Source organism: Silene latifolia, chromosome 10 (assembly GCF_048544455.1).
Source record: "Silene latifolia isolate original U9 population chromosome 10, ASM4854445v1, whole genome shotgun sequence".
NCBI classification, from domain to species: domain Eukaryota; kingdom Viridiplantae; phylum Streptophyta; class Magnoliopsida; order Caryophyllales; family Caryophyllaceae; genus Silene; species Silene latifolia.
The window spans coordinates 158,076,868-158,094,677 of record NC_133535.1 but is presented as its reverse complement, the minus strand read 5'-3'; the positions used below and the strand labels follow the sequence as shown (position 1 = coordinate 158,094,677).

At 36.7% G+C, this 17,810-nt stretch overlaps 2 protein-coding genes and 2 non-coding genes across 5 annotated transcripts; 2 read left to right on the top strand and 2 right to left on the bottom strand.

The window, feature by feature from the left end:
* Window positions 1-1,160: 1,160 nt before the first annotated feature.
* Window positions 1,161-6,466, bottom strand: LOC141606581 (monocopper oxidase-like protein SKS1). Its single transcript, XM_074425767.1, has 8 exons — window positions 6,060-6,466; window positions 5,020-5,129; window positions 4,593-4,863; window positions 3,754-4,259; window positions 2,916-3,284; window positions 2,724-2,802; window positions 1,550-1,746; window positions 1,161-1,451 (listed from the first exon to the last, which is right to left on the bottom strand). Exons 1-8 carry the CDS (start codon window positions 6,213-6,215, stop codon window positions 1,358-1,360), a joined length of 1,782 nt encoding a protein of 593 aa, XP_074281868.1. The 5' UTR covers window positions 6,216-6,466; the 3' UTR covers window positions 1,161-1,357.
* Window positions 6,467-7,785: 1,319 nt separating this feature from the next.
* TRNAG-GCC (transfer RNA glycine (anticodon GCC)) lies at window positions 7,786-7,856 on the top strand. The gene has a single exon. It is a non-coding gene; the product is annotated as a tRNA-Gly (tRNA).
* Window positions 7,857-7,862: 6 nt separating this feature from the next.
* Window positions 7,863-7,949, top strand: LOC141609948 (small nucleolar RNA snoR114). The gene has a single exon (XR_012527848.1). It is a non-coding gene; the product is annotated as a small nucleolar RNA snoR114 (small nucleolar RNA).
* Window positions 7,950-8,017: 68 nt separating this feature from the next.
* LOC141606580 (disease resistance protein RGA2-like) lies at window positions 8,018-13,031 on the bottom strand. 2 transcript variants are annotated; one of them, XM_074425766.1, is made up of 2 exons: window positions 12,872-13,031; window positions 8,018-11,760 (listed from the first exon to the last, which is right to left on the bottom strand). In XM_074425766.1, the coding sequence occupies exon 2, from the start codon at window positions 11,486-11,488 to the stop codon at window positions 8,246-8,248; it is 3,243 nt and encodes a 1,080-aa protein (XP_074281867.1). In that variant the 5' UTR covers window positions 11,489-11,760; window positions 12,872-13,031; the 3' UTR covers window positions 8,018-8,245. The 2 variants fall into 2 exon arrangements, with proteins under 2 accessions (XP_074281867.1, XP_074281866.1); XM_074425765.1 differs by having other exon boundaries at window positions 8,018-11,715.
* Window positions 13,032-17,810: the final 4,779 nt, after the last annotated feature.

Sequence of the window (17,810 nt, the reverse complement as noted above, 5' to 3'; positions counted from 1 at the left end):
AAAATATATAAATTGACTAACACATAAATAGTCGATGTCCATATTAGTTATTTGACAGAAATATAAAAAAAAATGTTAATTCGAAATTGCTAATTACCAAATCATTAACTAACACATAAAATCTGCTACTTATAATCTTTAACAACTTACTTATGCCAATATTAATCCGTGATTTATCGAACAAGGTCATAATAATACATAAGATGACGGAATTGAGTTGGTCTCATCACACAACATCAAAATTATTGTTATTTATTATGTCAAGTTGTTTTACATAGTTAAGATGATTGGGTGCCTTCTACGCATGGCAATACGGAAGGGGACATTCCCAACTCACATGGGTTGATTGAGTGATTAGGGCATGCATGCATGCATCAATTATTTTTTAATAGAGATGTTTTGTTTAAGAAGATACCATGATTCTTCTCCACAAGCCATTTCATGAGAGTGTTTTAGTGTTAATCATTATCTTCAATGTATTTTTTAATTGTTTGCATTCGTTAATTACAGATAATTAACCCTAGTTTCATAGACCAGGCATGCTTTAGTGTGCTTGACTAATTTGGTACACTAAAATTATGTAATAGGTCTTGTGTAAGACGGTTTTTAATTTCTTAAATGTAAAAACGTTTTTTATTTATCAAAGTAAACAAAAAAGAAATTGATAACTACTTTCGCAAGAGAATTAAACAGAAGACGATTTTACAATAATGTTAATATGAAACCATTATAGACGAGTGTAAAACCATTATAGAACGAGTATTTGTGATACGCAAACAAGAGAATCCGAATAATTCAAACAATCCGAATACCATGCATGATTAAACCAGTTTTTTTTTAAAAAAAAAAACTACGGACAACAACTCCTCATCAGAAAGGTGATTCATGTCAGCTGACCCAAAATAATCGTGCAGCTCATAATGCAATGAGAGAGGGTATTGCAAATTAAAGAGAGATTAAAATCAACAGTAGTTTTCCGACTCGTCCATTAATAAACTTATATACGGCAAAATAAAAATCGTACTCCTATAGTATTAGGGCCAGCACCTGCACTAAAATACCGTGCTGTTGAACGGGACCTACACTAGTTAAACACAAAGTAAAATGGCAAAAATAATGGCAATCAACACAAATCCCAATTATACTTGCTGCAATTCCAAGTAACTTAAGCTTGTTATCACTATCATAAAGCTAAATTCAATCAACAATGGCGCAAATCATTGTTTTTACAGTTACACAAATTACGCCATACCAATGGTTAATCCAAGCTTTGTACTTTTCCATATGCTATGGAATTTTGTATAGAAACCGAAATGTTAAAAGGAATGTTATCCTATAAATGTCAAGGGATCAATTCTCACCGCAAATCAAAGAGAATGACAACGAGTACCATCAGCATTGCCACGAGTAGCTTCATGTTCTTATTGATCGAAATTGCAGAATTTGGATCCCTTATGATTAAAACATGATAAATGTAAGCATATTTTGAAAAAAAAAAAAAAAAAAAGCGAATTTATAAGATACGGAGTATTAATTAGTTTGAACTTACTTTTGCAAGGAGGCTAGAGCACCACAGTACTGGATGTTTCCAGGAGGTGCAAACTGTTGATCTTTAGCTTCGGGATTGACGAGTTTAATGTAAGTTTCTTGGCCTAAGTACCAACGATCGAGGTTCTCTGTTCTGAGATTCCATACTCCCGGATTATCTAGATAAACGTAGATTGCTGTCCATGCCCCAGGGAAAACCTGCATCCAGAAATATGCAAGTCTTATACTTAGACATGGACCTGGAAAACGGGTCATTCAGATTAGGGCTGAGCATCGGTACAAGACCGGACCGAACCGGACCAAACTGGACCGGACTGAAAATAAAAATTTAGTGAACCGAAGATTGGACCTAAAACTTTTGGTCTTGGACCGGACCAAACCCGAAATATTTGGTCCCGTCTGGTCATGGACCGAAATGAACATAAACTAGTTTTTTGACTGTTTCGTATATAATAATTACATTTTAATTCCGCTAAATAAAATGAATTTAAACAATTAGACTACTCTTTTTATGAAAATCATTTACAACACTAATTTATAATGGCTTTTTAAGATAAAATGTTAATTTGATTCATAATAGTTTAATGATTAGTCTTAAAAAACATGAAATTTGGTCCATTCGGTCCGGAACTAAATTAACTGGTGTTGGACCGGACCGGACCGAAGAAACTGAAAAAAATGAGGACCGAGGACCGGTATAATTCAGTCCGGGAAATTTGCTCACCCCTAATTCATATGGTGTGGTTTCCGGTTGAGGGTCTGTTTGGGTTCATTATTATCAGGATTCAGGTCAGTTTGGGTTGGGGATCAGTTCGGGTTGAATCACTTCATTTCAGACCATGTTCAGGTTTTGTCGACAATTTTCAGTCGTGTTATTTCAGACAGGGTTAATACTAGTCAACAAAGTTCGGGCCATCTACAAGTTGGGTCAATTTTACGAAGTCTACTTAAAGAGCTCATAACATGAGGTAGCAAGATAAATTTGCCGAGCACAGTTCAAAGATGCAGCCATGCAGGTAAAAAACGGAACCAATCTCATTTTCGACTTAACTAAAATTATACGGAATACTATACTGTAATTTAGCAGTAAATACATTGAGCCGTAAAAGAGAAAATAGAAATATGTTGGTGGTACTGTCATCTTTGATACAAACTTGACATAAATCTGTACGAACCTGGACTGTGCAGCGATAAATTGCATCCCACAAGTTATAGCTTGGCCTCTTGTCAGGTGTCCACACACCATAACTCATCCTGCAGTGATCAGTAAATCAGTTAGTCGTTACTCGTTAGTGTACATATATTTGAATTTGCATTCATCTAAAAAGAAAAAAATAAAATAAAAAACAGAAGGGGGTGAACCATACCCAACAACATAAAACGAAAAGCCATCAAGATGAAATGTCTGCAGGATTGTATCGTTGTTCTGAAATATAATTTCGGCAAATCCCTTAAATCTGCCTTTGATGATAGAGGTATCCAAACGAGGTTTACGGCCTGCCATTGGCCTAAGGGGGTAATCAAGCTTGTAGGTATTATTTACACTATTAGAGTCTGCAAGGACAATGGGAGTAGCGGGATTTACAAAGGAAATCCCGTTAAGAGTTGCATGACGTTTTCCCATGATTGTTGTCGGTGGCAAAGTTTGGAGAATGTATGTGTCAGTAACATTGATTCTTGCATAGACAAAAGATCCTTGCGGATTAGGACGAGCTCCACTTGCTGATCCGTTTTGCCTGCTCAAATTCATAATATAAAGACCTTGAGAGACCGACTCTTTAGATGAACATTCTTTAGCAGCAATTGGCAGTCATTTCATGCAATTCTCGACTTAATTTTCAATATGGTCATCCAAAACAGACTTCTTTGTGTTAATAATAACAAGGGGAATGCGCGTATTCAGTTCCACTCACCCCACCCAGTGGCGTAGCCACATGTAGAGGAGTGGGGTCTTGAGACCCCACAGTTTTTCGACAATTGACGTTTTTTTTTTCATTAATATTTGACTGTTTTGAAAATTTTATGTTTTAAAGACTCTGCAATAAGAAATGTATAACAATTACATTAGAATAGACCCCACAGGTAAAGGATTCTGGCTCCGCCATTGACCCCACCATTGTGGGGGTTAAGGCAATGGGGGAAATGTCGTCAGATGTATAATGTAACGAAATTTAACAAGACGAGGAACATAAAATGAAAACAAACCTGACAGAAATTGCCTGGTTCATAGACCAATTAGTGTCATAGAAATCATTAGGAGGATCAGGAAGCGGTCCAGTAGCCTTTCCTTTTGAATTGCTATATTGCAAGATAGCTACACCGGTGACTCTTTCCCATCCAGAATCATTCAAAAACCTCGCACTAGCCACAATGTAGTAGTCTGTACTAGCATTCTGATTCATCGTAACAAGAAAGGAATACGACTGCCCAACATGAATATCGAAGTTGGAGATATTGAGCTGTGAAGTATAATATCCCTCAGTTTCAACCAGAATTAACGAATGACTTTGAATTCTGAAGTTCAAGCTAGTTGAAGTCCCAACATTGTGCACCCGAAATCTGTATGTTTTCCCTGGGTCGACTTTAATGGTCTCATACTCAATACCGTCTGGGACAAGGGTGGTATTATACTGGTACGGTCCCTTTCCATTGATGAGAACCCCGTCAGGCAATCCAAGATGCTTCCCAGCATCTAATTCTGCTCTCAGCACCTAATGCAGGTGAAAACCAGGAATAAACACGGTAATCACGAATATTTTTTTTTTGTTTTTTTTTTATGACGAGGGTTGAATCCCCCCAGGCTCATGCATTCCCGCACCACCACATGGACCATGTAAGCCACCCCCTTCGGGGGGCTGCAGTGGCCAAGTGATCATCGCCCCAGCTGATAGTCGAACCCGGGACCTCTCAACTCATGCATTTCTGCAAGCTTCAAGGTTTAACCCGGCTATCACTGGACTAACACCACTTGGTTATCACGAATATTTATATCTCAAAAAAAAACGATTTGATTTCAATGTCAATACTAACACAAGTAAGTTTACCTTGTGGTCACGAGTGTACCAATCACCAATCATGAGAGTAACATCAGCATCTGGTTTCGCAAAAGGCAGAGGGACAACGGTCCTGTTCATAACTATAATGGGGCCAAACCCACCAGATGCTCTTTGAAATTTGATAGAAGGGTGATAAAAGAAGCTGCCAATCTGGTCTTTGGCCTGGAACTGATACGTGAAATTCCTTTTCGGAGAAATGGCACAATTAGTTCCTTGGACGCCATCTTGCCAGGGATTATCCTGCAAGTGCATCCCATTCCTGCAATAAGAATACATCACATGAAATCTCAGAAGTTAACTCCTCCAGTCAGTCGATAGCATCAAATTCGACCATCTAAGACTAAATTTTGATTCCGACAGTCAAATTTCTGAGTTACAGGGTGAACCATTCCAGACTAGGATAGACAGAACGTACCAGTTAACCAAAAGTTCTTCATCCAGGCTGTTTCTTACATCAATAGCGACATTGTCATTGGTTGTAACTTCAACTGAAGGCCCTGGAAACTGATCATTGACTACTATCACCTGCAGAAACAGGGAAAATCACAAATCTTTCGAGACTATATCCACATTTTCAGAAAAATCTCAGCAAAACATATGCAGTACAGAAACTTGAATAAATCAACATTTACGAGTGAGCGAGACCAAACATATAAAATCAGTAACCTTATAACCAAGAGTGAGCGAGACCAATCCATTAATATTCGTAAAATGTAAAGTTTAAACGACTTGAAGCATCGAAATAAAGCATCCAGATTCAAGCCATGCACCTATGAATCTATGATCAAGCATTACAACTTTCCATATGAACAGTTGCCATGGTAGATTGGTAGGCTCATGGCTCGGCTTCAAATGCTTAGTTTCAATGCTCCGGGTTTACAAAAACCTTTCATCAATGTCACTATGTCAGTCCACATTCCACACCAAATTACTGTTAAAGCCGAATTCTAGTTAATTGCCATCAACTAAATCACGCCCAATTTCCAAGCCCTACATCAACAACAGCAACATTATCCCAGTGCCTCAATGGCTTCTACAAAATTGCGGAAACAACAGCAACGACATTATCCCAGTGCCTCAATGGCTTCTACAAAATTGCGAGATAAGGGGGTACACATAAAGAGGTTGTCTCAGAATGACCCCATAAAAATTGCGTCAAGAACTACATCGAAATACTTCACAATTTCACATCCCACATCCCACATTGATCAAATCCTAAGAATTGTTGACTATTGACTAACCATATCATCAATCAATCAGCCAAAAATCAAAACCCACGTCCAAAATCATATCTTTTCTCCAAAAAAACAATCTTTACATACAGTAAAAGATCAAAACACCAAAACCACAGTAAAAGATCAAAACTTTATAACCAAAACATAACACAAAACACTAATGCAATCAAATAAACTGAAAAAAAAAAAACAAAGTAAAAAGAAGAGTAAAAAAAATTACCTGTTGAGGAACACCAAGAGGTTTAAGGGTTTTATAAGAATAAGTAAGAGTAAAATTCTGAGAAGGGTCATCACACAAACAACAACTTATAAAAATCCCAATAAAATACAACATTAACATCAGAATTTTACACATTTTCATCCAAGAAAACCCCATTAATTAAAATTAAAAAAGCTCAAATTTTGTATAATTATATAGTATAAATTGTATAATTCTCACAAATTTATGAAATTAGAACTGGGATTCATTCAAAGTTTTCAACTTTTTATATCAGCAAATTAATTAATTAATTATGAGAGTGTGATATGAAGAGGAAGAGAAAAGGGCAGTCTTTTTTTTTGGTAATTTGTAACTTCTGTTTCAAACTTTTTTGTGAGAATTCCAACGTTAATACTATGATGACTATGATGTTTTGTGCGTGTTTTTTCCTTTTTAGGTAATTATTGTGTAAGACGGTCTTACTAATCAAAACGTCTTGTTTAATACGAGTAATTTCTTGTTTTGTAGTGTTGTTATTGGGGGTTTCTGCTTATTTATGGTATGATTAATTGACAATGTGTAAAAGGAGAACAATTTTAAGTGTGGATGTTGATTGATTTGATTTGATTATGGAATTAGAACTTAATTATAGTAAGTATATTGATGATTGAATATAGGTTGTTTTGATGTGATTTTTTTCCTATTTTTGTTCACGATGTGATGTTTTAGATGTCGATTTTTTAGCTCCTATGTTTGATTGGTAATTTATTTTAGAAGGTTTTGGTAAATTCGTTTTATAATGTGAGATTGTGATGTTGAGATAATTGTATTCCTAATGTTGTTTTTAGGATCTTATATAGACCAGTCTCATTATATGATTTGAGTTTTTTTTGGTACTTAAGAGGGGTAAAGCCCTGATGAAACTAACTACAATAGCTATTACATTGGGAATAGCCACCCCAAAAATATCTTCTCTAATGATAGTGCGGAGAACATTAAAGGGAAAATCTCAATGTTGTACTTCCGTGTTAGACTGGACAATTCAATATGATTTGGGTTAAATTGGCTAATCTAGTCTTCCGGAAGAATATCGAGTGAGAAAAAGTCATACAGAGTGGTACTATTTTGTACTTCGTCGTTATTCCGATTGTGTGAAATGTTTTTTTATTGGTCCTCACGATGTCATATTAATTCAACCATAAATGACAAATTTCAATTAGTAAGCACATATTAATGGGATATTCTGATTTTTTATATACAAATAGAAATGCCGTAATAACATATGTGAAATGGTAGAAGTATTTCATACAATCTTCTCCATAATTAGTTTTTTCTATCTTTATTTTTTGATACAACTGTACTATAACTTGATTATCTCCTTAATTTTTATCTTTTGATACAACCGTATTACTCCGTACATCTTTTCATATAACTAACTAAAATACATAGACATTTGCATGAGATCTAAACTAGTGAAGTACTACATTGAAATTGTGAAGGCCGATTTATCATTGAAATTGTGAAGGCCGATTTATCAATAATATCGTAACCCTATTCGGGGTTTTTCAAAAACTAAAAAAAAAAGAATGTGATGGAAAACATAGTGACATCAAATCAAACCATCAAACCATATTAATTAAGGTGCTAATTAGTAATTATGGTATTTTACCAGTTTACAACTTGAAATGTGAAAACAGCAGTTTTGGAATTTAAATAAGTAGAGCAACATAGGTAACATAATCAACAAGCACCAGTGGTCTAGTGGGAGAATAGTACCCTGCCACGGTACAGACCCGGGTTCGATTCCCGGCTGGTGCATTAAACAAGCAGTGATGATAAATGCGCATATGTGGCACCTTTGGGGTCCGCCACTCTTGTCTGATTACAGACGAAAACCGTGCATCTGAGCTTTCGTTTTTTGTATAAAACACACCATAAAACATTAATCATAAAAGTGATAAAACACACAAATATACACCAAACCAACTGTACAGTTTCAATCTTTTATGCAATCAACAACACACTATAGTACATTATTACACAAGATTATTACAAATAAAACATCATAACACACAAAAATACAATACATAAAAAAACAACACGAAAGAGAATAAAACATCAACATGCCAACGATCACCACTCTTCATAATCGTCAAGGTCGTCTTGACAGAGATTAACTCTTTACTTCATTCAAATGCTTCCCCATTTTATTCATCATTATTAGCGGCTTCAATGCGAATGTTGGGAATATGTTTAATTTTGAGCCAGTCTTCACCTGATGGCTCCTGGCATCTCTCGGCGAGCTGAAAAGAGCATCTTGTAAGGATCAGTGACGTCAAGTTGGATAGGTTGCTGATCTCGGATGGCAATGATTTTATTTCGGGACAATTATCTATAGTAAGGCTCCTGAGGGATGTGAGACTGTCAATCCACTCTGGAACTGCCTCTAAAGCTTTGCAGTTGTATATACCTAGGATTTCCAAAGCTGGCATACCTCGAAACTCCTCAGGAAGGTATACTAGTTCAATCCCGCGAAAGCGTAGCTCAAAAAGCATGGGAAGGTAGCTTTTGAGGAGAATGACTGGTTGTCTCGGCCTAGTAGCAACATTTGAAGGCAACGACTTTTGTATTGCTTTAGCCTTAGGTCCCATATTTACAGTGAGAAGTTTGCCAATTACAACGAGACGTCGTACAGAAGAAATTCTTTGTAGAAACACTTGGGCCAATGAAATAACCAGCTCCATGTCCATTCTCACCTCCTCCAATTTGGGAAATGCAGGCATCCATTTCTGGAGTTGATTCAGACCTCGGTCTTGAGCAGAGTCCGTAACACTCCACCATCCCTTCAACGCGGGTATCTTCGTAAGTGTGAGGTGTAGTAGGGACGGAAATAAGGGAGTGGATGCATGCTCATCTCCGAGGACTAGCGTATTGTCACTGCTGCTGCTGCTATCACCATTTTCTATGTACTCAACCTTCTCCAAGCGGCCGAAGTATAGATATTTAAGATGAGCAAGTCTTCCAAAGGAGCACATAAATATGCACTCTTGACAATTAACTATTTTAACTACGACGAGATTTGGAAGCCATGAATGAATTCCTTCTCTCATCCAACATGGCAATCTCTTCCCAGCATAGTTCTCAATAACCAGGCATTCGAGATCAGCACCAGGTTTGAGACTATCGAGCACCGTCTCATCCTGTATTTCCCTCCCTCTAAATTCCATAAGAAAGCTCTTAATCTCTTTCTTGTCCAGATTTACAGCCTTGGCTTCTGAAATGATATCCTTAGATCGCTCGGCCAGAATGATTGTCAACCTACCTTTAAGATTAACAAAGCGACTTAGGTCTGCTAAACCGCATGGCGAATATGCCTTAGACTTCCTCGGTTTTCCTACAACAAATTGGTTCAGTGTTTCAAGACCTGTCAATAGCTGCAACTCGTTGGGCATATGACTCAAACTTAAACAACTATCGAGGTCAAGGTGTCTCAACATCTTTAGCTTGCCTATATCCTCGGGCAACTCTTCAAGGCTCTGACAGTAAGATAGGTCAAGTAAGTAAAGATTCACAAGTTTTGTGATTGATCCAGGGAGTTTACGGATATAATTGAACGAAATATCAAGATACCTCAAGTGTATCAGGTCGCCTACTGAGTTTGGAAGTTCAGTTATTCCTACACCATGCATCCGCAACACCCTCAAAGGTCGGAAACTGTCTAGTATAAGTTTATTACGTACAGGCAAAGCTTTGATTTTCTGAAGGGAACGCACTGATGAAGGAAGAGGAAGAAGGAATGTATTCAAGTACTCGATTTTGAATAGTGATGATGGGGGTTTCCAAGGTGACTCTGTTACTGAAACGAATGACACGTGCCAAACTCTTTCATCAAATTCATTAGTATTTGAATCTGCCATTTTATACTTAACCCCAGTAACCGAGAGCACAAGATCATGCATCAAGTTGTGCATCTGAAAATTATTTTTCCACACAGTTCCATCCCTCGTTTTCATACAGTAGAAAAATCCTCGTCCTAGCAAACACAACAAATAATCTTCTGCCGCGTCTTCTAGACTTTGGTTTGTATATTCTGTCTTCACATATCCCATGGCAATCCAAAGATGAATGAGACGATCTTTTTCAAAGCAGAATCCCTTTGGAAACAAAGAGCAGTATTTAACACAGAGTTTTAGCCCTTCACCCAATTGATCATAACTGAGTTTGAGAGTGTTGAGGACATTACTACCGTAGGACTTAAAGCTTTCAAGCTGATCATTTCTAAAGGTGCGCCATTCTCGAACACTAAATTTTCCTGCTAAAATGGTTCCAATCGTCAGTATAGGAAGGGGTAATTTGTGACACATCTTCGATATCTCCTTCCCGATAGCTTCCACTCCTTGGTCATGGAATTTTGTAATGGCAATATCTCGGAAGAGGAGCCAGCAATCATCATCACTTAAATCATTGATCATGTATGGTTCGTGGGTCCCAATAATTCTAGCAACTGTGTCGCTGCGTGTGGTAAGGAGAACTCGACTACCCTTAGCCCCGTCCTTGAGCACTCTTTCCAATTCTTGCCACTTTACTCTTAAACTGACTTCATCCCATACACCATCCAAAACTAGCAAAAATCTCTTCCCAGCAATAACTTGAGACAAACTTCTTTTGAGCTGTTCCATCGTGTAATCGAGAACTTGTTCTCTGGTGTCACGTGTTACCATCTGTCGTAACACATCCTTGACATTAAAATCTTGGGTGGCGAAAACCCAAAGCTTCAAATCAAAATATGTATCAATCTTGTTATCATTGTACACATACTTAGCCAACATAGTCTTCCCAACACCGCCCATCCCAACAATGGAAGCAACAGAGACGTTCTCTTCAGCAGTAGAGGTGTCAAACAATAAGCTTACTATGTTATCCATGTCTTTATCTCGTCCAATCATTGTACGATCAATCGTATAATCAGACTCTGATACATTGCTCAATGTTTGGGTTTGGTTCATAGCGGACGAGCTAACTATGCTTCCGAAATTGGCATGGTTATTTACAGCGAGATTTATTCCCTCCGTAATACCCTTTATTTCCTTAGCATCCTTGTAGGAAGAGACAATCGGGATTGAAGTAGGAAAAAACAACTGCATCCCTTTACGGAACTTATTACTTCCGCCCGTGTTTTCTTTCTGCTTGGCTTTTGTGGCTTTCGCATCTTGGAAATCGTATATTTTGGCGAGTCCGAGTTCAAGCTTATAAAGCAACCATTGTCGAGTATGAGTGCACAATGGTACTGAATCAGCGTCGAGTTTTGCAGCTTCAATGATATTTTTGAGATCCTCCAGCCCTTTTATTTTAGACTCAATGTCGTATGCAGAAACTATACTTTCGCAAATTTTGGATCCCATTTTTTCAGCTATAGTTTTGACCAACTCAGCCACTATTGCTTCAGCCATTTTGCTCTCGCTTCCAAGGAGGGCTTGCAAGTAAGGAATGGTACAACCAGTGCTGGAGCTAGACGGGGAAAGCAGGGGCGGTCGTCCACAATAAAGAAATGAAAATATTGAAGCTTTTAGTTGAAATTTCTGAATTTTTTTCCTGGTTTATAATAGTAGTTCGCTCTCGCTGGAATTTCTCGGCCAGCTAACGTGATATCCTAGCTCCAACCCGCCACTGGGTACAACTGAAGATTTTGTGACAGGAAGATGATTGTTTGGTAAAACTTTGTCTGATATCAGTTTACAAAGTCAGTAGTTTTGGCATAAGATTTTCACTACAAGAAACACGCGAGTTTAAGACCGCCTATAGTAGTCGCAGACATGTGAAAGACAGTTTCAAAACCGTGTTTGCAATCGCTTTTTTTCAATTTTGCTTACACATGAATTATTGTTGTGCACGCATGTCCCAAGATTTAGTCATACACGCTTGTTCATTAGTTACTGTCTCATGAATTGATGTTAAGCAATTGATACAAAGTCAAGAGTCTATTAACCCTAATATAAATACTCTTTACGTCTCAATCACTTGTTTACATTTACTTGAAATACTCTCATAAAAAAAATGTAAACAAATGATTAGGACCGAGGAAATAGTCAAGATGAGGGATAGGTGAGATGAGTATTAGTACTTCCACAAATTCTCATTGAAGACGGACACTATCCGTCACAAGCTGAAGACGGATAGTGTCCCTTTCATAAAATGCAAATGAATAGTGCAAGTGGGGGAAATGGATACCCCCACTTTCCCTCCCACTTTCATTTTGTGAGAGGACCACTATCCGTCTTCAGCTTGTGACGGATAGTGGACTGTAGTACTTTTTATAATCCCTCCGTCTCAGTCAATTGTTGTCCTTTGATTTTGTCACAAACACCAAGAAAAGAGGAATGAACCAATTACTAAATAACAAGTGTAACAAATTGAGTATAAATGATCAAATTGCTCATCAAGGTCATTCTTAAAATAGAAAGGACAACAATTGATAGAGACAACTAATATGGAAAATGACAATAAATGACAAGAGAGTATTTTTCAATTTACCAAAGTAAAAAAAATGAATTTATGAGTTAAATCAAGTTATTTAATCTGAATTAAGGGTATTTTTTATACATTACGCCTATGTTTTTAAGCTTTCTACGCGGTATCCCTATACTATAAAACCAAAAAATTGGAAAATCTACTATACAAGATCGAAACTTTAAAACTGAACAGCATATCTCAATCAACAACTAAACCCCAAACTTTCTAAATCAAGGTTATGCAAAGTCTGATTACAAAATAAAAAGAAAAAATGATGGTAGAGCAAATAAACATGAAAATTAAACGAGGGAAGATGAACATACCTTTTTGGTTCGCGAGTGCAGATAAAGAAGAGGCAAAATTAGGGTTTGATTGAACGAAGTTGGGGATGGAAAAAAAAAATGAGCAGAAAATGGAAGGGAAAGGAAAGAGAGGAAGGAGGAGATGAAGGGTGTTTGACAAAAAAAAAATGATCGTACAGTAAAAGGGCGGGGGGGTGGCCTGTAGTTAGGGATGGCAACAGAATCCAGATCCTGTCCAGATCCTGAGATCCAGATCCTACGGAGCGGATATGGATCGCGATATTTAAGATCCAGTGGATAATGATATGGATATGGATCGTACGGTCGAGATCCAGATCCTACCCTTAGATACATTTTTATTTCATTTTCTTAAAAAATAAGTTCAGCTAAACAAATAGTAAAATTATATGCTATGTTCTTTTAATTTTTTTCATAAATCAAAGCATGATTTTTTATGATTAACATTTTTTGATTAAAAAAATATACTTTTTTAGTGTTATTGTAATTTCATAAGACTTTATTTTTATACTTTTAGAACTTTAGCTTTATTATTAGTATCTAATAAAGGAAAATAGTATGTTACGTCGTAGTAAAATACAAAAAATAATATTTTCATATTTTAAGAGGGACTTTTCTTTTATTATCAAAAGGATATGGATATATCACGATCAATCAGAATCGCGGATGGGATATGGATATGGGAATTTCAGATCCTGTAAATATGGATCGGATCTGGATCTTATAGGATCCTATCCAGATCCTACCCATTGTCATCCCTAGGTGTAGTGTATTTCATACTCCTCATATTAAAAAAATATAAAAATAAAAAATAAAAACTCCCGACATCCCCACTATTAAGCAGTGTTATCATCTATAATAAATAATCATTCTTTTTCCTATTTCAAATCTACAGCTTCTATATTCACCAAATAAATTATGCACAAATTTAATTTTCCATCCATCCTATTAGTTTTGTAATCTCGTTTTCTGTTTTGATCGATTATTTGATCAGGTAAGTGTTGAAATTACGTTAAAACCCTAAAAATCGCATATACTATTAACTGAATTGAATTTTTCCGTTTTCTCTTTCATTATTCATGGTTAAATTTGTGATTTTGGGCGTGATATTTATCATATGATACTATCATATTCACTTTCAATTTAGTGAATAAGGTAATTTAATTTGATGAATATATGTTATCTAGTGTGATATTCATCATATGTAACTATTATATAACTTTTAGTTTAGTGAATATGATAGTGTAACATAATGAATACTTCTATGTATTAGGTACTATGATATTCATCATATAACACTATTATATTCATTATGAGATTAGTGAATATGATAGGGTAATTTGATGAATATATGTAACTTAGTGTGATATTCACTCTAAGACACAATTATATTCACTTTAACTTAAATGAATATGATGATTTATTTTGATGATTATGATTCATAAACTTGATAAATTTGAGTACAAATAGATTAAAAATAGAATTTCATGAATTTGATAAGATTTTAATAAACTTGTAAAATGAGTAATTTAAAAAAGAAGAACAAACGTAGTAACGTACTGTATGAAGATGTAGTGGGTAGTTATTATTATTTTTATTTATTTTATTTTTTATTTTTTTCCCTCTATAACTACCATGAGAGTATCCTGCTCCCTACTCCTGGGAGTAGGATATAATTGTGGTGTTACACGAATACCGGGAATAAGATACAGACAAATCACTTTGCCCTTTTATCTTATCTATCCTTCGATTTTATTTGAGCCGTTACTGTAATACTCCGTATTTATAAGTCTCTGGGTACTCTATCGAGTAGGCCTTACTCTGTCGAGTAAGGGTGAGTTGCGTTTTATAAAAGTTTCTGACCTGTTGGGTACTCGATCGAGTAACGTGGGTACTTGATCGAGTAAGGGGGCACTCGATCGAGTACCTTAGCTACTCGATCGAGTTGCCGGTTTACGGGGAGTTATTTCTCGGGTTTTGTTAATTATACGATCGAGTTGCCGGTCTACAATTAATACTCTCTTAATCATTGTTGTCAGAATCGCGATTCGATCCAACGATTCTACGATTTTACGATCCAAAAATGTCTGACCGATCCTGCATCCTACGATTCTATCATAGTTGTAGAATCTTACGATCCTATTAGTTTGAAATTTCTAGAGGTGGGATCATAATACGATCCTAAGATTTTACGATCCTCGATCCGATTCCATAATAAAAAAAAATTAATATATATTTTTATATAATAAAACTGTAAAACCCAAATTTCGTGTAAGTTGTTCATACAATGATACTAAAATCATTAGTTACCAATATTTTATGAATAAATAAGTGTTTTGATTTTCAATTATATGTTTTTACCAAATAAAAAATTATATTTAGTGAGTTTGTAGAATCTTGCGATTCTACGATCCGATTCTACCGATTCGATCCTACCCTCCCCATCGATCCAAAGTAGAATCCCGATCCTGACAACATTGCTCTTAATACTAATGTTATTTTGAAAAAAAAATTAATATTATAATTTAAATATGTAGATTATACTGTTATAAAAGTATTGTATTTGTAATTATAATTGTCAAGTATATAATTTTCATGTAACATATGCGAAATCAATTACCTCAAATAAGAAACCAAAACAATGTTATAAATTTAAGAATTTACGAAAAATTTTATATATACAATCTATTCACACCCGTGCAACTTTGCACGGGCCCTAAACTAGTTAAGGTATATAATATTTTCCGTCATTGTTCTAAACACTTTTCAAAACCTAATTTACTGTCAAGAGAGAAAGCAAAGTACGTTCATCACTTTAATCGCATTGTTAGCAAATCCCGGAGTTTGGAAGGTCGGATTTCATCGTTCGTTATACCGTTGAGTTCCTTGCGTCGAGGGTAAGACCTATGTACCGTTTTTATGGTAATTCCTTTAAGTTGTTTAAACCCTAATATGGGGATTTGGGGGTTTTGTGTAGATTGTGATTTGGTAGTGTTTATGTGTTTGTATGATAGGAGGAGGTTTTGTAGAAGAGGCTTTTTGATACAGCTGTTGAGACCGTCTGATAGTTGTGCTTTCCAGGTAGGATTTCCTACTCAGTATTAGTCCCATAATGGGATGATTGTTGATGTGTTGAGATTGATTGTTTAATATCGTAATTGTAATGTGACGGTTGTGATAGTGATTGTGATTGTGATTGTGATTGTGGTTGTTGTCTATGGTTCTCGAGATGCGTTCTCAGCTGAGTGGAGTCACTTGCGGGAGTGGCTTCACGCCCTAGTTTCGCCCTTCGTGGAACCCGCCACGGAAGGGGATGTGCACATTAATGAACAGGGAATTCGCTCAATATGAGGAGCGGGGATTTGGTGGGTACGGCTGCGGTCCCCCACTGGCAGGGCTGGTCCAGTGGACAGTCGGTGATTGAGAATAATGGAACTGATGTGATTGTGTGTGTGACGGTGTGAGATATCTGTTTATCGTACTGTTGATATATATATATATATATAGATTGTGTGATTAGTACTGACCCCGTGTTGTTGTTTGTAAAACCTGCGGTGATCCATTCGGGGATGGTGAGCAGTAATTGAGCAGGTTTGAGTTGAGTACTGGGATAGCTGGAATGTGCCACCGTTTGACGATAGAAGTCTTCCGCTGTAGTTTTACTAGTTTTATGACATTTCAGTTAATTCAGTAGACAGTTGGTTTTGAGAACATGTATCGTATTTTGGTATTTGGTTTCAGTTGTAACCTTTCACTAAACTTATATTATTTAAAGTTGTTTCGTTATTGTCTTATGATTATCATGCCTCGGGTAACCGAGATGGTAGCAGTCTTATACCTGAGTGGTCCTGGTAAGGCACTTGGAGTGTGGGGGTGTTACAAATGGTATCAGAGCGACGATCCTGAAACCTGTAACCAATAAATCTAATGAATATAGGAAGTCAATTAAAATGAACCCGGGGTAAAGGTTGTAGGAGTTAATGCAAAGGCTTGGGAGACGTCCTGAAGTCGCGAACTTGCCCTACAATTTTGAACCGGTCACATGGGGGGTGTATGTCAAGGTCGTATGTGTGTTGTTGGTTAGCTTGTGTGTGAATGTGATGAAGTATGTGTAATTGTTGAATGTTTGGAGTAGAAAGCTGAGAATGTGAAAGAAAGATGGATGAGATATATAGAACTGTTGTTGGAATGAGAAGCATGATGGATGTTTACTATGTGGCGTTTAATAACATGATAGAGTTATTTCGTTGATCGTATGAAGAATTGCGTAGCATTATATGCTTAGTTATGATATAATGTTGGAATTTATAAAGTTGTTTATAATGTTGGGATTTATAAAGTTGTTTATAATGTTGGGATATGATATAACATGCGGGTAGCGTTTCTGAGTTAGCATGACTCGATCGAGTGGGACTGACTTGATCGGGTGGGAGTTTGACGATTTTGAAACCGGAATCGTGTTTTTGGGCACTCGATCGAGTAGGGGGTCACTCGATCGAGTATCCGGGCTACTCGGTCGAGTATGTTAGAGGTCAGAAGGTCTGTTTGGGGTCTGAAGTCGGGGCACTCGATCGAGTATAGTGGGCACTCGATCGAGTAGCATGTTACTCGATCGAGTAGGTTTAGGCACTCGATCGAGTAGGGCCTGGGCAGCTTGTTTTCGTGTTTTGAGGTTTTGGTACGTATGTTTATATCCACCCCTTTTCTGGTATAGTTTCAAGATGCCGCCCAAGAAGAATGCTTTGTATGCGAGAGCTGAGCTTATGAACATAGATGATATCGTTAAGATGTTGGAGCATCAGGATGCTCTTACGGAGGCTTTAAAGAATGTGGGAAAGGATAAGGATAAGGAGAAGGAGGTTGATCACTCTAAAATCAGCCTCTATATAGCGAGGTTTAACCCGAAAGAGTACAAGGGGGTTGGGGAGCCTAACCTTCTTGA

Coding starts and splice junctions, on each gene's coding strand:
- LOC141606581 (XM_074425767.1), bottom strand. CDS start 6,215: ATGGGGTTTTCTTGGATGAAAATGTGTAAAATTCTGATGTTAATGTTG. Junction 1,747..2,723: donor TTTATCGCTGCACAGTCCAG/GTTCGTACAGAT, acceptor TTCTGGATGCAG/GTTTTCCCTGGGGCATGGAC. Junction 1,452..1,549: donor GCTCTAGCCTCCTTGCAAAA/GTAAGTTCAAAC, acceptor TTTAATCATAAG/GGATCCAAATTCTGCAATTT.
- LOC141606580 (XM_074425766.1), bottom strand. CDS start 11,488: ATGGCTGAAGCAATAGTGGCTGAGTTGGTCAAAACTATAGCTGAAAAA.